The sequence below is a fragment of the Podarcis raffonei genome, chromosome 15 (genome assembly GCF_027172205.1).
Source record: "Podarcis raffonei isolate rPodRaf1 chromosome 15, rPodRaf1.pri, whole genome shotgun sequence".
NCBI lineage: Eukaryota > Metazoa > Chordata > Lepidosauria > Squamata > Lacertidae > Podarcis > Podarcis raffonei.
The window spans coordinates 13,202,766-13,226,166 of record NC_070616.1 but is presented as its reverse complement, the minus strand read 5'-3'; the positions used below and the strand labels follow the sequence as shown (position 1 = coordinate 13,226,166).

The following is a 23,401-nucleotide window of genomic DNA, read 5'->3' as shown; positions in this document are numbered from 1 at the left end:
AAGCAGGGTCTGGCATGGTTTCAAACTAGATGGGGAACTGTGTGCCAAAAGTCCTGCATAGCAGGGGGATGGACTAGATGGCTCTTAGGGCCCCTTCTATGACCAATAGCTTTGATCATCTTTGGCATACTTGCCCTGTAACACACACCCCACCCCCTGGGTCAGTCAGTTACTGAGGTTAGAAAATGCGAGGAGAAAAATGTTAGGAATGGTTAAATAAAACAAGTTTCGGGAACAGCTGAGCAGTGCCCCAAGCGGTGAGGCGCATCATTGCAGCTTCTCAGTAAAGCGTCGGGAGCTGGCGGACCACTGCCCCACGTGGACAGCAGTGTCACTACAGCTTCTCAGGGAAGAACCTTCCCCACTGGCTGGCTCTCCCATGCTGGCCATTGGCTCCTCCTGGGCTGGGAGGGGGATAAAAAGGGTTCTCCTGCCACCCAGGATTCTGCTTCAGCAGCAAGGCCTAAGGGAGCTGTAGTGCTGGTGCAACGGGAGGCACTGTGTGTGGGGGAGGTAGGTTTCTAAATCTTACTGCGTGAACAAAGCAATAGAGGGCTAACTCAGGGCGGGGTTTACAGTCACCGAGTGAGCCTGGGAAAGAGACAAGTACTACTAAGCTGACTTTGAGAGTGCAGGAACAGAGATTACTATGAGTAAAGACATAGCAACGCCATTCATAGTGTCATGTATATTCTTGCTTTGGGCGTTTGGTATTTAGGTTTTAAGCTGGAATGGATTTTTAAGGTTTCGTGCGAATGTAAGATCAAAATGACAAACACAACAAAACACGATCAAGTTTATGAAACATAACAGAAGCAGTAGAGAGGTTGCATTTTCCAAATAGAGGGCAGATAACGTAGACAAATAAAAGCAGCAAGAGAAACTCAAGATTCATTGTGGATTTTAATTTTTTTAAATTGTCTTATGGCCATGGTTTTAAGCTGATTTCATTTTATGTGAGTTATATCAGCCATAAACGAACAACAAACAAAAACAATGAATTCACTATTCAACTCAGTTCTGTTTTATTATGATACCAAAGGAAAAGATTCTTAACACGATAAACTTCAATGCACATGATTCTACATGAGAGGAGCAGGTAAAAGATGACACCGATCTCCAGTTTCAGAGGTAGCCACCCAGTAACCTTCAATAGATGAATGGGGATTTGAACTCAGGACTGAGTTCTAACGCTGTTCCGACACCCAGCTCTCTTGTTTTCTGCCTCAACACGTGGGTGGCAGGGTGAGTCTCCCTGAGACCCTTTTCTCTTCCTCCTCACCCAACAGCTTGCCAGCTCTTATCAGTGGGCTAAACGGATCGTTTGCAGAGAGCTTCTGGAACAAGGTCCAAGGAGACAAACCAATCACTGCTGCAGGGAAGAGGTGACTTCAGAAGGCTCCTGGCCCTTTGATAGCATCTCGTTCCCACTCTCCTTGAAATCAATGGAACCCTGGAATCACAACCTGCTGTCTTCACGACTGATAGAGCTGGAGTCCATTAGTGCATTCAGACAGACATTCCTCTCAGGAGCTCTTGCAGCCCAAGATGCAAATATGCTTCGTGCGCAACTCCAGCTGGGTATCCCGAGAAGAAACGCCCATTGTCTCCAGAAACCTAGGGGAAGGAAAGCAAGAGAGCAGAAACCAGGGTTCAGTTCCGGGATTCATTGAAATGAAAACAATTACTGGACAAAACACCTCAAAATGTCCAGAGATAGCACCGCTCCATCTTTTCATGGTTCAAACAAGTTGTCTTTTGACGGCAGCCAGGCGCATAATGGTGAGATACTTGAAGAATTTGGGAGGCTGCCTCTTTGACAAACTGGTACAATAAAATGCGGCAAACGGCGGCTGTGGGGAAATGGGACTGATGGCATAAAGCTGGCATAAGGTTTGAAGCATGGCTTATGCACAGATTAAATGAATAGCTGGCATCTGGCAACACTTCTGTCTTCGCCACTCACATGCGTTAGCGGAGATTCCTGCATTGCAGGGGGTTGGACTAGATGGCCCTTAGGGGTCCCTTCCTTTTTAAAATAATTTTTAATTTGATTTTTAAAAAGTATAAACATGTAACAAAAAAACCCCCAAATATTGAGATTACTCTGAATCTCCTGACTTCCCCCACGCATCCCTTCCATGGGTCCTACTGATATTTACAACTGCATATCAATACTAATCCAAATTTTTATCCTTCTAAATTATCCACACTTAACTGTTTCTTTACAATTGTGATTAAAATCCTGCTAATGTTTTAACTTGCTTACAGTAGTCTCGTAGATAAATTATAAACTTTTCCCATTCTTTCTTAAAGTTCTTGTCTTCTTGATTTCTGAGCTTCCCAGTTAATTTTGTCACCAACTTGGTTTGCCATTCTTTTCTGGTCGTGGTTATCTCTTCCTTCCATCCCTGGGCTAATTGGGGGAGGGGGGGTCCCTTCCAACTCTACAATTTTGTTATTCTACATGGGAATTTTTTGAATTAAAAATTACAGCGTGCATATTGGAGCTGAATTTTCATTGCAGGAAAAAATATGGAAATCCAAGCCCTTCTGCTTTGCTGGCATCTTGTACTGACATCAGTTACCGGTAAATTCTACTGCATGCCATCTATGAAAAGACCTGCAACATCACAGGCTAAAGACTTCAACACGACTCTCCTAGTGGACTTAGCCATGGTTCCTTGGCCCTTCCACATTTGGCTTACTCCAGCAAACAGATTTTGTCACCTTCGCTCTGTGTTTTGGAGAAGTGATTTCGCCTCCTCAGGCTGGGCTTCCAGATAACGTCGGTACGGCGAGAGTGACTGGATATATCCTATTACGTCAGCAACGCTCAGGGGAATTTTATCGAAAATATCCGTCATCCTGGAAAGAAGCAGAAAGCTTTAGGAGAAGTGTGGGGCTGAGTTGAGAGTACAGAAATCTTTTGACTACAGAAGTGGTGTCAATCACATGTATGTTTGCTCAGGAGAGTGTGGCTGTTCAACTTAGTGACTTTGACAGCATTGTTCCGGACTTCCCAATTTGCATTTGTTTAGTTACAAAAATATTTGTACGTTGCTGTGTCATAAAAATATATCAAAGCCGTTTACAGCAACAAAACCATACAACTTACAAATTCAGTAAGTTGGAAAAAGAAGAAGTTAAAAACAGGTATCATTTAACAACTGTGGATGCATTCTTAATAGTTTGCATAAGGTTGGTGGAACAGAAATGTTTTTAGCAGGAGATTGAAGAGATTGGCATGGCTGGGTCCATGCACCGCATTGTACAAAAGGGCCTGATCCACTCACCTCTTCTTCTCCTGAAAGGGCAAAGAATCAAAGATTTCTTGGTAATCATTCTCAAGTGATTTGATCCTTGCATTTTTCAAGGTGAGAAGCTGGTCTTGGATCTGGAAAAGAGAGAGAGAGAGAGAGAGAGAGAGAGAGAGAGAAGGGATGGGGGTGGGGTGGGAAGCCACAGTCATTTTTTTATGCTTGCAAAATCTCGCTGTTCAGAGCATGCTGCATAAAAGAGGATGCTGAGCTGTAAAAGGTGCAGAAATCCAGAGTAGAAAAATGGTCAACATGCAGATGCTCCCTATATGGAAAGACTAAAAGCATTGAGGGAAATGTGTGAGGTGTGGCAGCCTATAGAATAACGTATTTCAAGACTGTCACCCAGTATGTGCCCATTTGATGGCTGGGATCTGTGAAACTGGCACTTTCACAAGTGTCACGTAACATTCATTCAGCACTTGCAAGAAATCAATATTTTATTGTGGCAGCACTTTGGAACTGCCTGCCCATTGACATATCTGGCTAAAAACGTTTTCAGTCCCGCATGCCTACCTAGGTTTTAGTAGCTATAAGTGTTTGAAATGGTCAGTTTTATTTATTTTTTAAAATGTTTTTTTAAATTGGTATTTCAAATTATATGTTTTTTAAATTGGTATTTCAAATTATAGCCAGACCTCGGTTCCCGAATGCCTCCGTTTTGGAACGTTTTGGCACCCAAAAACCGAAAACCCGGAAGTAACTGCTCTGGTTTTTGAACGATTTTCAGAAGTCAAACATGCTACGCGGCTTCTGTTTTGAGTTTCCCTATTGTACTGAGGCTTCCGCTTTGTTTTCGGTTTCAGAAGTCGAATGGTCTTCTGGAACGGATTATGGTCGACAGCCGAGGTTTGACTGTAATATTTTAGACTACCTTGTAAACCACTTGGAGGTCTTTTGTTTTATGTGGTGTGTGTGTGTGTATATATGGACTATTTTAATTACTGAGCGGGGGTTGGTAAAAGTGTTGAAAGTCATGGTGCTTTGTAGAAACTGGCTTTATATATATTACTGCAATAAGCTAACAGAAAATAGCCACACAGTCACAAATCTTTCTGCATAGGAGGGTCTTAAAACTTCTCAAAAAAATGTAAAACAAGCTGACCATAAGAGCTTCTCATGGCAAAGATTTCAGAGGGTGGGATGAATTTTTCTTATCCCCTTCATGTCCTCACCTGGGCCCTGAAATGATATTCTTTTCCATAGTGCCAGTGTTTTGAAGGAGGGATTAAAATGCATCCAGGACTTGTAGGTTTCCTCAATTAACCTAGACTGAAGGACTCTTCTATCCTTCTACAGGAAGGACACTTAAAAACAACAACCCCACAGACATTTGGGGCTAGAAAACTGGCAGGGATGGCCCTGAAATATGTGGTCTGAGGGCAGACCTCAGGTCCGAGGTCTGGGCAAGCAGGCCTGTGTGATGGACTGACCTCTCTGAAGATCTCTGTTAACTCGTCTGTACAATCTTTGTAACACAACTGCATGTGCCGGTTGTAGGAGCTGAAGACCACACAGCCTGACGGCTTGAGAACTCGGTCCACTTCCCTCAGAAAGCGAGGCCCGTCAAACCAGTGGACGGCCGCAAAAGCCGTGACCAGGTCCACAGAGCCATCTTCGAAAGGGAGGTCTTCGGCAGGGCACACCCTGTGGGAGGAGATGGCAAGGTGATTGTTCGAAGCCTGCTGGATCAGGCCCAAGGCCCATCTGGCTAAGCATCCCGTTCTCACAGTAGCCAGCCAGATGCCCCATTGGGAAACCCGCAAACAAAACCTGCATGTGTTGTAAACAAAAATTGCCCTTTTCCCTTATGGGGTATCCAAGAGCCCATATAGAGTCCTTACATAGGTTCCCTATTGGTAGGAGAAGATAACAGAGGCCAACCAGAGAATATTGAGAAGCAAAGCAGCTAGTAAGCTTGATCTTTATTGATGTGTTGCAACAGGGTGCTCCCCTCACATGCAGGAGGACGGAGGACGACCCAGAAAAATGGCGCGCAAGGCCTTATAATGACTTTTGAAATTGCCAACCTGTAGATCAAGACCACCCCCATACATACATCACAGAAGGGGTGCAACCTAAGACCACCCCTCAGATACATCATACCTACATTACAAAAAAGGCGGTCTAAAACAGAAATTTTGAATGTTGTTTTTCTCCTGTCGTTGTTTATCTCCTGTCTGGCAGGTTACTTGATTGGATTTCCTGGGGAGCCTTGCTAGTCTTTTGTAATGATAAATACTTAGTTCCTGGGCCATCTCACAGGCTCACACCATATTCATATCTTAAATGTGCCGTAAGACATGATTTGTGAGGAAAGAGACAATGGGAGGTTTCCCACTTTGACCTTGCAGAGAAAACATTTGCTCAGTTTAGGAATCAAAATTGTTCCAGGTCGGACTTCCTGTGCTGGTCTATGTACTTGCTTGGTTGGTATGCTTATGAACATTACCATATATCTAAGACCTCAAAAAGGCTGTTGCCAGAAGTCCCTGATAAAACCATTGATAGGAAAGGATTGATAGGAAAGGAAATTTAAAAAAAGATAAAAATATCTTTCTATATGCCACGATGGCAGCAAGAACTATGCTAGCCCAGAATTGGAAAACGGATGTAATACTTACTATAATGGAATGTCAGGTTAAAATGGTTAATTACGCAGAACTGGCCAGAATATCAGGAAAATTAAGAGACCAGGGTGAACAGAAGTTTCAAGAAAACTGGAGTAAATACTTGAGGTATATAAAAGACAATTGTAAAACTTTAAAGACACTGGCAGGGTTAAAATAACTCTTAACAGCGTATGGTAGACAAAGTAAAATACACAAAATACGAGATGCTAGAAATTTTATGATACTTACCGAACAAATGGAGGGGAGTCCGAGGCTCGGCGGAGCTTAAGATAAATATGTGACTCATTTGTATAATATATGTATGTATGTTGGTGTGTTTAATGGAAAATCAATAAAAAATTATGTAAAAAATAATAATTAAAAAAATACATTTGTGATAATACCGCATTAAACAGTCATGGCTTCCCCCAAAGAATCCTGGGAGCTGTAGTTCGTTGAGGGTGCTGAGTTGTTAGGAGAGACCCCTATTTCCCTCACAATTCCCAGAGTACCCTGTGAAAAAGGATTGATCTGGGAACGCCATTCCCTTCTGTAAATCTGTGAATGTCCCAGTGAAATAGGGACACTTGACGGGTATGGAGTGGTAGCTCTGGGAGTGAGAGAGGGATCTCTCTTCACAACTCTCAGCCACCCTGGCCTTCACTCTGCCCACCTTGTAGGTCCAGCAGAGGCATAGTGGCTAGTAGCCACTGATAGGCCTCTTCCTTAATTTTTCTAGTCTTCGTTTAAAGCCATCCAAGTTGGTGGCCGTCCCTGCCTCATGTAGGAGGGAGTTCCATAGTTTAAACATGGACTGCATGAAGCAGTGTTTTCTTTCGTCAGTCCTGAATCTTCCAACATTCAGCTTCGAGAGTTCTAGTGTGATGAGAGAGGGAGAAAAACGTCTTCCTGCCCACTTTCTCTCAGCCATACACGTGCGAGGTCAGCTCCTACTTACAGATAAGAGACATTGGGCGGTTGTGGAGCTCTCCTGGCCTCCTCGATCTGAGCTTCACTGATGTCTGTCCCGACCACCTTCTCAAAATGTTTTGCCAGCATCCGAGTGCTTTGGCCCGAGCCACAACCCACGTCGACTGCCAGCTGCCCAGGGCTCACTCTCTGAGAAAAGATAGCGACACATCTCAGAAATGCATCGCCAGGTCATTTTCAGCAAGGCTAGCACCTCAAAGTGCAAGTAGATAAATAAGTACCGCAATGGCGGGAAGGTAAACGGCATTTCCGTGCGATGCTCTGGTTCGCGAGTAGCTGCTTAGTCATGCTGGCCACATGACCTGGAAGCTGTACGCCGGCTCCCTCGGCCAATAAAGCGAGATGAGCACCACAACCCCAGAGTCGGTCCCGACTGGACCTAATGGTCTGGGGTACCTTTACCTTTTAGGGAACCTGTGATCCTGCACCCACCCACTCCAATGTTGTTGGGAGTGTACAGCCCCCCGTCCTCCGCAGCCAGCATGGCCAATAATTAGCATGGATGGGAGTTGTAGTCAAAGGAACAGCATCGTGAGGGACACAGCTTTCCCACTCTTGACTTACCCAAGGCCATACTCATCTAGGTCCGAGACATGAGCAGTTTTCACTTGAATACAGTGAAACCAGCTGTTAATTAACCCAAAATGTCATGGGCTGGTTTGACGCAGAAAAATGGCAGGAGGAACCAGCTGGGTAGCCCCCAAGGGACCTTTGTTCTGGGTCGCCTCTCGCCTCCTGGCACAGTGGGGTGATGGTAACTGTGTCTCAAGAGAAAACTGCTTCTTTCAGTTGGTTCCTGCCTTCACTTGTTCTTCTCTGACCCGTAATGGACTTCAGGGATACTGGGTCCCTTTGATGGGCAGTTGGCCTATAAAAGCCAACTCCATTTTCTTCTTATATCACTGCCACCCCCTTGTTACTACCTAGGCACAGTACCAAGAGGTGTAAGACCTTTTGCTAGAGTTCTAATGTTTGTTTGTTATGAATATATGTTTACCCTTAGCCTTATGCCTGCTAGAAGTTTTCACGGAAAAGGAATAACAAAGATTGGTTGTTTACAATAAATGAAAGAGACAGAATATTTACTTCGGGAAGCAAAGTGACACTGTAGAATTGTAGAGTTGGAAAGGACCAGAGGCGCAGCAGGGCCTTGTTTTAGGCTGCTCAGCCTCCTCGTCTACCAGCTGACGCAGGAGGAGTCATTGACCATGCTAATTTTTCCCAAAAGTATTAAGAAGGCCAGGAAGCCTTCTAGGACATCTTCGGGATAAAGACTGGTATCAGAGTCAAGAAAGTTCATAATGGAGCTCTCCTTTTATATAAAATTATGCCAACTGTATGAATGCAGTGATCTACGGGTATAAGTTCAGACTCATACACACTATTGTTCTTACCTTTTCTTCCAGGTACGAGAAGATCACGCCCTGTAGGTTCTGCTGCGGGGAAAACCTGTATTTTTGATAAATAGCAGCGTGAGCCCTGTCCTCAAACAGACGAGTGGCCATGGTTTCACGGAGCACAGCTTGCAACTTCTGCAACTTCCTAGGGACACTGGTCTGCCTTTGTGTGTTTTTAAATGTTTTAACAGTGAAGTAATTTATTGTAGCGCTTTTAAATGTTTAAGAGAGAAGTAATGTCCCCGTTTTCCTGTAGCGTAGTGAACTTTGGCACCGGAAAGAAGCCTGCCTCTTTCAGAATGCTGACTGTGCAATGCTAATTACCGTATTTCTCAGACTTGCTTTTCTGCAGCCAAGAAGCAAAGGATTCAGCTCTGAAATCCCTCTAAGGCAGCCTTGTAATAAAAAATTAAGGTCTTATATATTTAATAAATGTTCATAAATGTACCAACCAAGCACATACATAGATATGTGGACCACATGTCTGGAGCAGCACAGGAAGACCATCCTGAAACCATTTTGACTCCCAAACTGACGAAATGTTTTCTCTGTGAGGAGAAGGAGGAGTAGGGGGGTGAGGGAAGCTTTCCTTTGTCTCAGGAATTGGGAAATCACCATCTCAAAGGAATGGGCAGACTACCAGGAAAGGCAATCAGATAAGGCATTATCAGATAACCTGGGTGTTATGTGTTGATGTTCTTACCCTGGCCACCAGGGGGAATTGTGTATATAGTTTTCACTCAGGTCCACGTAAGTTACCGTATTTTTTGCTCTATAAGACTTTTTCCCTCCTAAAAAGTAAGGGGAAATGTGTGTGCGTCTTATGGAGCGAATGCAGGCTGTGCAGCTATCCCAGAAGCCAGAACAGCAAGAGGGATCGCTGCTTTCGCTGTGCAGCGATCCCTCTTGTTGTTCTGGCTTCTGAGATTCAGAATATTTTTTTTCTTGTTTCCCTCCTCCAAAACCTAGGTGCGTCTTATGGTCTGGTGCGTCTTATAGAGCGAAAAATACGGTAATTTAGGCGGAAAACCCTGGGGTGTTGTTGTTACAATGTTGACAGACGGCTGCCTATAAAAGTAGGCCGGCTGAGCTGTTCAGTTCAGTTCAGTTCCATCTTACTATAAAGAACCACTTGGAGAAATCTCTGTGTCAACTGCTATGTCCACCCACAACTTAATACTGGCAGACAGGAAAAACAATAACATTCAAATTTCTTTTTCCTTCCAGTAGCACCTTAAAGACCAACTAAGTTAGTTCGTGTGCATGCACACTTCTTCAGATACACTGTAATTCAAATTTCTGTTGTAGACCACCTTTTCTGTGATGTAGGTATGATGTTTGTGGGGGGTGGTCTTGGGTTACACCCCTTCTGTGATGTATGTATGATGTATGGAGGGGTGGTCTTGAGCTCCAGAGCAGGGAATTTAAAATGTCTATACCATATAAGGGCAGGCACACCTTTGTTCTGGTACCTCCTCCGTCCTCCTGGGTGTGAGGGGAGCACCCTGTTGCAACAGCTTTAATAAAGATCAGGCTTACTAGCTGCTTTGCTTCTCAATATTCTCTGGTTGGCCTCTGTTATCTTCTCCTACCAATAGGGAACCTATGTAAGGACTCTATATGGGTTCTTGGATACCCCATAAGGGGAAAAGGGCAATTTTTGTTTAGAACAGCCTCTACTCACCCGCTCCAAACTAACTGGCTTTAACTTCCATTTGTCACAGCGGCAAGCCTGCAACTAAACAGGCTTGCCGGTTTTGGGTTTTTATGGCGGCTTAAAAAGGCTTCCTGCTAAAGGATTCTGGGAATTGCAGTTCAGCAAGGCTGCTGAAAATTCTGAAGGTTTTTTTTTGCCTCCTTCCTTCCCTCCCAGAACTACAGGTCCCAGAATTCCGTGGGGAGTAAATTAAGTCAGTAATATGGGTTACAGGACAAGTTTAAGGTCTTGCTATTGGTAACATTGAGAATGTCCTAACTTGTACACACTGGTCTGGATGCTTTGATCCTTGGGAGGAGATGGACTCTCATTTGTACTGTATGCTCCTAAGGTTCAGTGGATGTCTGCTAAGCCTTTAGTGTGAAGGTACCCACAGAACTGACATTGAGGAGCCTGCTTAACACTTACCTGTTCACCCTTGAGGGATGATCCAGCTGTCGTTGGTGTATTACTATTTTATTTATTTATCTGTTATTAGAATTATACCCCACACTCTCCCTCCTATTTTATCCTCGCTACAACCCTGTGAGGTTGTTTAGGATGACAGTTTAGCCTGACTTAGCCAAAGTCACCCACTGGGCTTAATGGTTGAGCGATCTATTGATTTGCGATGTGCCTTGTATTTATGAATTTTATTATTGATTAAATTTGCGTACCGCCCTTCATCCGAAGCTCACAATGAGGCATCTGATCATAGCCTGCATTTTTAATCAAGGCTTATATTTTGATCAGATTCCTGTATTCTAAAAATGACCTTGAAGAAATATATATTTGTAAATGTTTGTATCTCTCATGCCAGGCAGAAACCATACTCTGGCAGCTGTTTATCTTCTTGATCAAGGGCCCCCCTGATCTATAGCAGTGTCTCAGGGTTGTAAAAGGAAATTACAGGTTGGGAACAAAAGGTCACACTGACCATACAAATGATAGAATACAATCAAGGTTGCAAAAACAAATAGTGCCTCCCATTAAACTTGAGCCACATCTTCCTAAGGTTAAAAGGGCAAGAGCTAATACAAACAGCAGCTGGCCAAGGGAAGAGGCCTCTCTCTCTCTCTGAAACTGCTTTGAAGCTTCAGAGAATTTAGAGAAAACTTAGAATTTAGCTTAGCTTTTACTAAGTTCCCTTTCTTCTAAAAAAACTATATATGTATGAAATATTGGCTTAAATGTAATTATGCAAAGGATTTAGAAAGTAAGAAATTATAGAATCATAGAAGAGTTGGAATAGACCACGAGGGCCATTGGGTCCGGACCCCTGCCAGACAGAGAGACGCCATCGGAGCACTCCTGACATATGGTTGTCAAGCCTCTGCTTAATGACCTCCAAAGATAAAATTAGCCACCATCTGTTTTGGAGTGAATAGGGCAATAGGGCAAAAGATGAAATGTTAGTTAAGGCGCCTAGTCTAGGGCAAAAGGTTATCTGGTAATTAAGGTGCCTTGTAGAGGTTAATGGCTATTTATTTGCCAATTATAAATAGAAGGAAATATAGCTCTTTGTCTCCCATAAAAGGTAATAGGAAATGGGTGTATCTTTTATGATTGGTTCTAGCAAACAGCCAATAGGAATTTTAACCAGGCTGATTGGACAGAGGCAGCCAAAGGAGGAGCAAGGGGGCTGAGCTGAGGGAATATAAGTGCTGGCCATAATGGCAGGAAGGCAGGCCAGAGCTTGGTAACCATATACCACTGTGCCTCTCATTTATTTGTCTGACAAATAAATTATTATTTTAATTTCTCTATTGCTGCGTTGAATATTTCATTCCAGCTAAGCGTTAACCACAAGCAGGGTGCTACAACAAGGCAGATTTTTCTAATTAGCCAAAGGCCTTGGAGAAGAAGAATGTTTTTGCCTGGTGTCTAAAGATATGGAATGAAGCTGCCAGCAGCAAGACAAACATTCCTGGGGAGAGCTTTCCACAAACGGGGAGCCACAGCAGAAAAGACCTGTTCTTGTGTTGCCAACCTCCTGACTTCTGGAGGAGGCACATGAAGGAGGGCCTCAGGAGATGATCGCCGGGTCCAAGTCGATTCATATGGGAAGAGGCAGTATTCGTTTCATGGGTGCCATTTCATGGCTGGTTGTTTTTTCCACGCTGTTCACTTGCCATGATTCCCCCCCCCCTCCTTAATGTAGGTCGGTTAAATCACAGAGCCTTGGACTTGCCAATCAGAAGGTTGGCGGTTCAAATCCCCGCAACGGGGTGAGCTCCCGTCGCTCGGTCCCAGCTCCTGCCAACCTAGCAGTTCGAAAGCATGTAAAAGTGCAAGTAGATAAATAGGTACCGCTCCGGCGGGAAGGTAAACGGCGTTTCCGTGCGCTGCTCTAGTTCGCCAGAAGCGGCTTAGTCATGCTGGCCACATGACCTGGAAGCTGTACGCCGGCTCCCTCGGCCAATAAAGCAATATGAGTGCCGCAACCCCAGAGTCGAACATGACTGGACCTAATGGCCAGGGGTCCCATTACCTTTACCTTATCCCTGATAAGAAGCAGCAGTAGGGCCAACTTCTGTATTTGGTAACCTAGCAAGGTAATGTTTATTAGATACATTTATGCTTATGATATAGCCACATATAATGCTTTTAAAAACATGGATCAAAACTCTTTATCCTTTAACAATTTAAGTAAAGTCATGTTTATAACCCAGTTAGATTGACCTGGTGGTCAAATTGCTAGTACATTTGCAAAGCTTAAGCAGGGTCTGGCATGGTTTCAAACTGGATGGGGAACTGTGTGCCAAAAGTCCTGCATAGCAGGGGGATGGACTAGATGACTCTTAGGGCCCCTTCTATGACCAATAACTTTGATCATCTTTGGCAAACTTGCCCTGTAACACACACCCCACCCCCTGGGTCAGTCAGTTACTGAGATTAGAAAATGCGAGGAGAAAAATGTTAGGAATGGTTAAATAAAACAAGTTTCGGGAACGGCTGAGCAGTGCCCCAAGTGGTGAGGCGCATCATTGCAGCTTCTCAGTAAAGCGTCGGGAGCTGCTGGACCAGACCACTGCCCCACGTGGCCAGCAGTGTCACTACAGCTTCTCAGGGAAGAAGCTTCCCCGCTGGCTGGCTCTCCCATGCTGGCCATTGGCTCCTCCTGGGCTGGGAGGGGGATAAAAAGGGTTCTCCTGCCACCTAGGATTCTGCTTGAGCAGCAAGGCCTAAGGGAGCTCTAGTGCTGGAGCAACGGGAGGCAGAGGTCATGCCATCAGCTCTGCCAAAATACCACGTCCCCCAGGCACCTCTGAACTGTGTCAACTGGTCATTTTAAGAACTGCTGGCCAAGTTTGATTTCCACCCTATTATTCTATACTCGTTTTTCTTGTGGGCTTTTGTTTTATATTGTAAGCCTGTCGGACAGGGGCTGTGTGGTTTTCAACGGACTGTAGTAAGCCACTCTGGGAGTCTTTTTGGATGGGCAGCCGGGTTCCAGATGCTCCATATAAGTAACACTTGTGGTCTTGCTCTTCGGTCCTGCTTGTTCTCTGACTCTGGCAGTCTTTGGGTTGTGCTTTGCACCCTTCTTGAGTCCTTTTGCCTGGCTGGAATGAGTCCTTGAAATGTGACACGGAATCGTTTGCCTGGCTGGATAGAGGATTTCAGAAGCCTTGTGTAACAGTTAAGAGGGGCAGGCTAAAACCTGGGAGAGACCAGGGTTCAAATCCATTACTTGGCCATAAGCTGGCTGAGTGACCTTGGGAGCCAGTCACTGCCCCTCAGTCTGACCTACCTCGCAGGGTTGTTGTGGGGACTAAAATGAGGTGGAGAACTATGTCTGTTAACTTGACCTTGGAGAAAAAGGTGGGCTATAAATGCGATTAATAATAATAATAATCAAAGAGGCATGTGTGTAGAAACTAGCCTATTGTACAAATGCAAAATTTGCATATGCTTCTCCCACTTTTGCTTTTGGTTCCGCCCTGAATGCATAGCTGTCAACGTTTCCCTTTTTTAAAGGGAAATTCCCTTATTCCGAATAGGATTCCTCGCAAGAAAAGGGAAAAGTTGACAGCTATGCCTGAATGGAATGTGGCCCTCTTAAGGGAATGTGGCCTTCAGGCCCAAAATGGCTGGCCACCTGGTGCAGACAATACTGAGCTAGATAGACTAATTCTCTGACTTGGTACGTATAAGGTTGCTTCCTATGTTTTTAATAAATATGCCTATTACAGCATAGAGGCTGGGTTTACGACACTGCCGTAAAGCGACACCAGGGGGCTGTTCCCATTCTGTATTTACTGTAATTCTTGGCGGCCGCGCCACAACATTCCGAACCATAGAGGCTACGGTTCCTTCCCCTCCCTAGAAGGGCTGCGTACGCGACGCTGCCGCAAAGCCGACAACCCATCTCCTTATTGGGCGACGCTGCCGCAAATCGAGCCCTTCTGAACGCGCGCTAGCGTCCTCGGCGCTGCTTTGCGGCCGGGTGACGCAAAACGGCCGCTAGGCGAGCGGGCGTTTGCGACGCCGCCTTGGCGGAAGTTCGGCGTCCTGAGGGAAGCCGCAGGGACGAGCTGAAGGAGGAGCGGCCGGCAGAAGGAAGCCGGGCTCGGGCGCTCCATGGGGAACGTGGGCAGCCACAGCGAGGGCGAGGAGGAGGAGGAGGAAACGGCGCCCTGCGCCGCCGCCGCCGCAGGAGGGGCCCGGAATAGCGGCAGCGCCGCCAGGGAGGCCTCCTCGCCGGGCGCCATGGAGACGGCGGCGGCCTCCTCGTCCTCTTCCTCACCGGCCGCCGCCCGGCCCTCGGCACCTCCGTCGGCGGCCTCTCTGCCGTCCTCGTCCCCGTCCCCGCTGCTGCCGGCGGCGTCGGTGCTGCTCGGCCAGGCCCGCCTGAGGGAGGAGGCCGCGGCCCGCTTGCGCGAGGCTCCCTCGGCGGAACCGCTGCTGTCCCGCCACCACGCCGCCCTGGTGCGCTGGCTGGAGGAGCGCCTGGGCCGCGGGGAGCACGCCGTCAGCCTCGAGCAGCTCTGCGAGGCCCTCGAGGCGCGCGCCGGGCCGACGCCGGGAGGAGGAGGAGGCGGCGGAGGAGGAGCAGCGGGGGCCGCCGCCACCGCCGGGGCAGCCGCCACGGGAGGAGGCGGGAGTGGAGGGGAAGCCGCCGCCGCCGAGGAGCGAGCCAGGAGCGAGGAGGTGAGCGGGAGCCCCCCCCCACACCATGGGGAAAGGGGTGGCAGCTCAGTGCGTGGGGCAGGTGCTTCGGAGGCCCCACTTTCCGCCCTTGGCATCTCCAGGCAGGGCTGCTGGGGGGGGGGCGGAGACCTCCTCCAGGTGGACCCCGGAGGTCTACCTTGGTATAAGACAGCTTCCTAGGTTCCTGTTTGAAGCAGCCTATGTTGAAATCAGGAGGACTAGAGTCTTGCTTTATTTTTAGGGCAAAGTGCACAGGGCAGTGGTGGAGCATTATGTTTGCGTGCAGGAGGTCCCAGGTTGGTCTCTGGCATATCCCAGCAGGGCTGGGGAAAGGCTCCCTGCCTGAAACCTTGGAGAGCCGCTACAAATAGTTGTAAAGGTGCCCCTGACCGTTAGGTTCAGTCGCAGACGACTCTGGGGTTGTGAGAATACAAAGCTAGATGAACCACTATGGGCTCAGTATAAGGCAGCTTGTTATGTTGTTATTTAAGCTAGACCTTTATTTAGAATAATGAGGACTAGAATCCCTAAACCTGATAGTGCTATACAGATGTCATGTTTATCACCACCACTCACAAGTAAGGCATTTCCTTCTTGACATGTCACACATCCCCTTCAGCTGTTTAAGGAGAAAACTTTTCTGAATCTAGCTATCTCAGATCCTGGTTCAAACTGCACTTAAACTTGAAGCACTGTTAGAGTACCCGCTTTGCATGCAGAAGGTCCAAGATTCAATCCCTGGCATCTCTAGATAACGGCTGGAGAATGCCTGAAACGCTGGAGAGCAGCTGCTAGTCAGTGTCCAGAATACTGAGCTGGATGGACCAACTGTCAATATAGGGCAGCTTCGTACATTCCTCTTTAAGCTCTTTGTTCAGAAAAATGAGGACTAGAATCTTGTTTTCTTTTAAGCAAAGGATCACCTTTCCGTGGCAGAGTACCTGTTCCTAAATTCAGTTCCCAATGGTATCTCCAGATAGGGCTGGGAAAGAGACCCCTCCCCCCGTCTGAAATCCAGGAGAGCCATTTCTCATCATTGTGGAAAATACTGAGCCAAATGGGCCAGTGGTTTGATTCAACATGGCCGCTTCCTCTGTTTGAGGGGATTGCATCTACATATGTGTGTTTGAGCAGCATAGCCTATGCACCCAAACGGAAGGGTGGAGGGCTATTCTCTGCTCGGTAGGGTTTGCTGCCCTAGGCAAAGATGCCCAAGGGCAGCAGCTTTGCAGTGCAGGCTTATGTAATACTTGCTGTGTTTGGTTCTGGCGCTTCCTCTTATGCAAAGTAGAGAGGGCAGCCTTGCAATGCACTCTTCTGTGGTGTTTACTCCCAAGTAAGTGTTCTTGTGTTTACTCTTAGGAAGCATGCAAAGTAGGATGGCAGGCTTGCAGTGCAGGCCTCTCTGTGCTGTTAGAGTTTATATTTGTGCCATCTTTCTGCCAAAAAAGGTCTCCAAAGCAGCTCAGAGAGGTTCACAAACAAATTCAAAATTCAAGTTTTAAAAAATGCAACTTTGAAAAGTTGAAGATACAAACTTTTTTTTTTAAAAAAACCCCGCTATCACTTATCCCCCTCCTCATGTGTTCTACTTCTTAATATATTATGACTGGGTTCCATTTGTTTATTTGCATGTATACTTGGAACTGAACTACTCTGTGTTTCTGGGGCCTTAACTCCCCAGGGAAGGGTGCTCAGGGATGACAGCTGCGGCCTTGCAATGCACTCCTGTGTCAAGTATTTACTCACCTGTAAGCTCCAGTGTGCTCAGTTTAGGGTTTCTCCTTTAGGAAATGCACAAGGCAGGACAGCAACCACCTCCTGCAGAGTGGGCTCTACAGCAAACACTATTGTGTTCACTTCAGGGCTTCCTTTTAGGAAACGTACAGCATTGTAGGATTGTAGCCTTGCGATTCAGCTCTATGGAAACTTGGGAGTGAGATCCTGTGTGTTTACTGAGTCTTGCCCAGGAATGGATTTGAGATGGAAGTATTTCTATTAACAGTTTTGTATAGTTCTGTGGCTTGGTGAAATGCTTTAGATTACTTTATCTGTGTTGTCTACTCAACAACCATTTTCTGTGGTGGGCTGCTGCATTTTCAGATATGCATCTTAGGGTAAGAGTATGACTTGTAAACCCTGAGCTGAGGGTGGACAGGTGTGAACCTGGGTCTCCTTCCTGCAGCAGTGGCTCTGTGTGGCCTATAGAAGCAGATTTAAAATGCTGTTGTTGGCTCCCCAGCGATGGTTTAGAACAGGCATAGGCAAACTTGGCCCTCCATATTTTTTGAGACTGCAACTCCCAGTTACACGTTTTGGTCCAGTACTAAGTTGTGTTTCCAAGCAACCTTTTCCTCATATGACCCATGGCCATAAATAACCTGCAGTTCTGTTGAAAGCATGACCCAGAGGATATATTTTCCCATGCTGTTAAATGTAGTGCCCTCTTCCAATCCAAAGCAGTGTCTGTGGTTTTGAAGCATATATGCTGGAGCTTTTAACTCCTGCAATCTCTCGCAGAAGCTGCTGCTCATGAAAGGAAGTTAGAAGTTACAGTATGCTATACTGGTAATTAGGGGAGTTTCTAAACTGAGATTATTGTTGCATAAGAACCTAGATTGAATTTTGTGTGGGGTAATGCCTGTAGAAGGGGACATTGGTTTCACAAACAGTTAATTATGGGAAGTATTAAATAATCCTTCTCCTTTCATTTTAACAGGGTTCATGACAATGTTTGCCTATAAGGGAGAACAGATGCTGGTTGTTTTTCATAAGTGATGCTAGGAGTTATTTTAGTTTGGAATATCTGTTTCCTCAGTGGGTTTTATGTGAGGCAGAAAATGGAAGAGAATTGATTTAAAATTACTACACATCCAAGCAGTTGTTGTGGAAAATGCAAAAAGCAGTTTAAGTGCTGTTTGAAAAATGCCTGCTTTGAGCCTGCAAACTCCTGCATTGCCTTTAGAGTGGGTGTGGACAGTTTCACCTTTATGTAACATGTAATTGTGATAGTATGAAGAGAAAGAGAACACTTCAGGGCAAAGGTTCAGGGGACAACACCCTGTTAAGAAACATGACCTGATGCTCAGGTAGGGAAGCTGTTTGATTTTGCTGGCCCTTAGGCTTTAGCAATGCACAGAGCTCTCTGCCTTTTTGCAACACTTCCTTGTTCACTTGCAAATATGCTCTTGAGGACCACAAACAGCCTTCCAGGCCTCTCTATTCAACCCTCAGAACTCTCCGCGGGTCAAGCCTCATACCCAGGCCACACTCCTCACTGCCCCTGCTCTGCACCCTCCTGAAGTGCTTTTGCCTGGCTGGGCCCTTGAACTGTGATTCCTCCTGCTTAAGTGAATGGAAAAAGGGGGTGTTGGCTCTGAAGCTCTGTCACTTGTAAGCCTGGGTCAAAGCTCCATTTGTTGTTGTTGTTTTTGTCCCACATGATTTGCTTGTGCATTTCAGAGATTTATTTGAAATTTTGAGCACAAGTAATATATGCGGAGATTTATTTATTTTTTAAAGAAGAAAAAGCTTCACTTCTCAGGAGCCCAAGTTACTTTAGCTGAGTCTGTAAACCTGTATGTGGTTGATGAGCACCACTTCAGAGGTTGACCCTCCGCTCTGAAGAATTCTCCGTACAGCGTTCTGTATTTGAGTCTCCGGCACTTGTTCATTGCCATGAGTTGGAGTGTGTCATTTGACAATCTGGGTGGGGTGATTGGGGTTGGCTTGACTAGCCAGCTCTGAGGATCAGTGGAGAAGTTTGGGGTGTTCCCACATGGCATCACAGATCCACCATCCCAGACACTGTGGAGAAAACATATTTTCCTTTTCCCTCAGACCTTTCGTTCCACGCACCTCTCCTGAGCCCATCTTCTTCCTCTTCCAACTCGTGATTATTTATTGTCTACTAAAAAATTATTTGGAACTTTTCTGCCACGTAAGAGCCCCTAATATGGTCCATGCAGTATTAAGATGAATATAGTATTGACAGCGGGCATCAACCTTTTTCAGGCCTGTGAGCACATTTAGATTTTTTTATCAAATGCCAGCTCCTCTGCTCACCTCTTGCCTCCCTCCCCCTGGATCAACCCACACCCCACAGAGACAGTAGAGAAGAGCACATGCACATGGATGTTGCTTTTTCAAGGGATTTGTGTAAACAGACATATACAAGTGTACTCAAAAAGATTTGTACGTATCAGAAATAATTTGGTGTCAGGTTTATTCAGGGGGCATTTCCCCCTTTGTTATTGGTGTTGTCAGGCAATAGACACACTGAGGAGCTCCGAGGCGAATGAGGCTGAGCAGCCAGACTTTGCTCAGCCCATAATGCTGCCAAGGTGGCATGATGTAAACTCCTAACCAACATGAAAGCATAAGGTTTGCACAGCCTTGTTTTCTATCCATTCAAATAACCAGTGGAAGTCTTCCCGACCTCGTACAACACCTTTACCAATCAACCACTTATGCCCATAACAATTTTGCCTGACTTCTGATTGTGCTATATAGGGGCACAATCTGAGACCGACAGTGAGAATTCAGATGCTACAATCTAACCTACTTTTGGGACGCGGGTGGTGCTGTGGGTAAAACCTCAGTGCCTAGGACTTGCCGATCGTATGGTCGGCAGTTTGAATCCCCGTGGCGGGGTGAGCTCCCGTCGTTCGGTCCCAGCTCCTGCCCACCTAGCAGTTCGAAAGCACCCCTAAGTGCAAGTAGATAAATAGGGACTGCTTTATAGCGGGAAGGTAAACGGCGTTTCCGTGTGCTGCGCTGGTGCTCGCTCGCCAGCTGCAGCTTCGTCACGCTGGCCACGTGACCCGGAAGTGTCTTCGGACGGCGCCGGCTCATGGCCTCTAGAGCGAGATGAGCACGCAACCCCAGAGTCGGACACGACTGGCCCGTACGAGCAGGGGTACCTTTTAACCTGCTTTTATCATTTATCATTTGATTACATAAAATTCAGAATTAAAAACAGTTAAAACGGACTACATTCACTGGAATAGGGTGGGTCCTGCAACTCATATCTCAGGTATCAAAGGTCAGGGGGGAAAGCTGCATACTCAGCATTTACCAAAAGCTGTATACTGAATAAGCTGGACACAGTTCTGTGCGGAAGGAATTGCACAGTTTAGGGCCTTCCAGCAGAGAATGACTTCTCCTGGGCCTCTGCTCTCCTCAAAAAACCTTCTGAGGGTGGTAGAACTTCCAAGGGGACCCTTTTACTGAGCTTGACAGGTCTGTAGGGAAGGATGCGGTCTTTCAGAAATTTGGGACCTAAATTGTTTAGGGTTTAGAACAGTTACTGTGAGCACCTTGAATCGGGGATGGAAACGAACTGTCAACCAATGTTGGACAGTAATTGGAAGATGCATTCACCATGTTAAAATAAAACACCTGTCACTTCTGAGGTCTTTGGCACCCCAGAAATCAGCCAGCAGATCCACCCACACATGGCTTCAGCTCAGCAAATTTATATCAAGAGAGAGCATTGTGGCTGAACTGAAGGGACAGGTGAACACACTTACTTCCCCTAGCAACTGTTCCCTGCCTTTCACCAAGAGAGTACATGTTCAGATAAGGTTATAGCCCAACTGCAGAGCAGGTAAAATGACTTCCCTGTCTCTGCAGTTACAGCTAGCCACAAATCACTATAATTTTTCATGCAAACTAGGATTGGATGTACTTGTTGACAGTAGTACACAGCACACAAAGCACCTGGCCAGCTTTGTTTAAATGGTGCTACTTGGGAGGTCACGTAGCCAAACACCACTCTGGTTGCCAACACATAGTCTGTCCTCCCATGCTGTGGTTAAGCATGTGACTAGCATTTTCACTGCTGACCTTTGAAATGAGGATAATCCATATCCATTTACAAGCAGCATGCTCAGCAATGATGCACACGCAACAGTGTGTAGAACAAGTTACAGTCAATTGTACAAAATAGGCTGGCATAATCTAAGGCATGGAGAGAAAGTATTTTGCCCTTTTTTCAAATGGCTGTTTTAGCTCAAACAAGTAGGCCTTGAGCCTTTATGCTGATGCCATGTGTATATCTAACCTTTGGCCATCACGGATTAGTTAAAGGACCAGAAGGGAGACTAGCTTTAGTTGGTGAAAGCAAACAACCTTGTTGCTTACATAAGACACTTCAGGTATGTTTACAGACTGCCCTATCCTTTTGTTGCATTACAACAATTTCAGTTGTGTCGATCACACTCCCTAAAAGGGGCTCACAATCTAGTCCCTTCTGGGTTACATCTTGAGGGAAACTTAAAGTAGAACAAGCTAAAATTGATACCTTAAAAAAGTATGTCCTTTCTAAGGACATAAAAATAGCCTGCTGGATCAGTGGCTCATTCAGTCCAGCATCCTGTTCTCAGAGCGGCCAACCAGATGCCTGTAGTAAACCCCAAAGCAGGACCTTAGTGCAGTAGCAGCTTAGGAGAAAAATGGTTTATTACTACTTTTAATAGGTTTGCAGGAGCGTACTGACAATCCATCTGACTTAAGAAAACAGAACATCATGTCCAGTCTAAGATTTTGTTAAAGCAATAACTGTGATAAACAACCAGTGAGATTCTGTTACTAGTTTTGGGGATCATTTCAGATCTCTGTTGAAACCATGGACTCGGAGGGCATCTCTGAACTACTTGCTGTTTCTCTGACTCAGCTACATCTCCCATAGCCATTGGTCAAAAAGGCAACGCAAGTTAAAACAAGTTGTGTGCATGTGCGTTCGTTCACCCCCTTTAAAAGCCGATTATATATATAAACAGTTGAATACTGTATTCATAAAATAAATCCCACAGATACCAACAGAGCTAAAGGTCTCTGTTTAAATGCCAAAAAGACAATAACGAAAGTGGCTGAGATATAACGGAAGGGAGTTCAAAGGGTAAAGTGTCGCCACACTAAAGGCCAGCTGCATCTAGAGAGCATCAGATGAGTATCATGTGTGCTATAACTTTGTGCCAATGGAGAAAATTGCTTTTGCCATTTGAGGTGGTTAAAGACCGTTGACAGTGGGCACGATAAAACGGGGGTCTCCCCTCTCTCCTCATCTAACTGCTGATCTTCTTTTTCTTCCCCTTCAGGCTTTTGCTCAGTTTGATCCTGAGGGTGATGGCACAGTGGATGTGGAGAACATGCTGGAGGCTCTCAAGAACTCCAGCGGAGCCAATCTTCAAGGGGAGCTTAGCCACGTGATCAGGCAGCTGCAGGCTTGTTCGCTTGTCCCAGGTAAGAAATGGGAAGGAAGAAGGGAGATGGCTTCTGTGGATTTAGCTTAATGCAATGGGCCACGGACTTAAGATAGCATGACAGTAACCCCCTGGGAAGGTGCCCGGTGTTAGAGCAAATGGAGAAGGGCCATAGCTCGTTGGTAGAGCAAGCAGAAGGTCCCAAGTTCAACCTCTGGCATCTCCAGGTAGGGTTGGGAGAGACTTTGCAGTGGGACTTTCTCCCTAGCATGATTCTTCTGCCACTGTAAGGCAGCTTCACATTCTCCAGTTGATTTATAGCTATGGGAGTTGAAGTCCAAAACATCTGGATAAGACCAGATTGGTGAAAACTAACGTATCCAATAGCAGAAGGAATCTTTGATTGGGCATCTCACTTAGCTCAAGTGTGCAATTCTATCACCATTGCTAGCTTCACCCTGAAGCATTCAAGGGGTTCATTTTTAATCACTTGTTTACTCAGGAGCTGTCATGTTGACTTGCTCGTGTTTTCCTGAGAAGTGCACGGTCATGACTCACAAGGCAGTGCCAAACCTTTGCAAGGTTTCTAGTAGCTTTGTTTGGGCACACCCAAAATAAACAGTCAGGGTATAAAAGTACTCATAGCTAATAATAATGCTTGTTTTTCCAAATATTCATAGTGCTTTCACAGTCTTGCTAAGGTAAGGCCAGTATTGACCTCATATTACAGATGGGAGATCAATGTTGATAGAGGGAGATTGACGTTTACTGAAGGTCCACACTGAGTTTCTATAAGAGGCAAGATTCAGAGTAGCAACTTTCTGCTTCGTAGCACAAGCTTCTTAGCCACTGCACCACACCAATGTCTAAAATATATGAAAACTGTTAAATCTGGAAAAAACAAACCCTCAGGCACCCTGCAAGAGGGCTGTGAGTTCCGTGCTAGGAAAAGGTCTGAGAAGAGAACAGTATCTGCGGGTCTCCTTTCTTTTTTTTTTAACATCATGTTTCACTAGTTTGTGTGCAT

General features: G+C 45.8%; 2 protein-coding genes across 3 annotated transcripts in view; one reads left to right on the top strand and one right to left on the bottom strand.

Moving 5' to 3' along the window:
• Window positions 1-1,008: 1,008 nt before the first annotated feature.
• LOC128402372 (putative methyltransferase DDB_G0268948) lies at window positions 1,009-8,546 on the bottom strand. Its single transcript, XM_053366413.1, has 6 exons — window positions 8,317-8,546; window positions 6,891-7,051; window positions 4,754-4,967; window positions 3,297-3,397; window positions 2,731-2,868; window positions 1,009-1,617 (listed from the first exon to the last, which is right to left on the bottom strand). The coding sequence occupies exons 1-6, from the start codon at window positions 8,425-8,427 to the stop codon at window positions 1,527-1,529; spliced, it is 816 nt and encodes a 271-aa protein (XP_053222388.1). The 5' UTR covers window positions 8,428-8,546; the 3' UTR covers window positions 1,009-1,526.
• Window positions 8,547-14,499: 5,953 nt separating this feature from the next.
• The window catches only part of ZZEF1 (zinc finger ZZ-type and EF-hand domain containing 1), a 76,427-nt gene continuing 67,525 nt past the window's right edge, over window positions 14,500-23,401 (top strand). For both annotated transcript variants that reach the window (XM_053367948.1, XM_053367947.1), the window contains exons 1-2: window positions 14,500-15,169; window positions 22,270-22,414. In XM_053367948.1, the coding sequence (XP_053223923.1) occupies window positions 14,600-15,169; window positions 22,270-22,414 (715 nt within the window). In that variant the 5' untranslated portion in view covers window positions 14,500-14,599. The remainder of the gene's footprint in view (window positions 15,170-22,269; window positions 22,415-23,401) is intronic.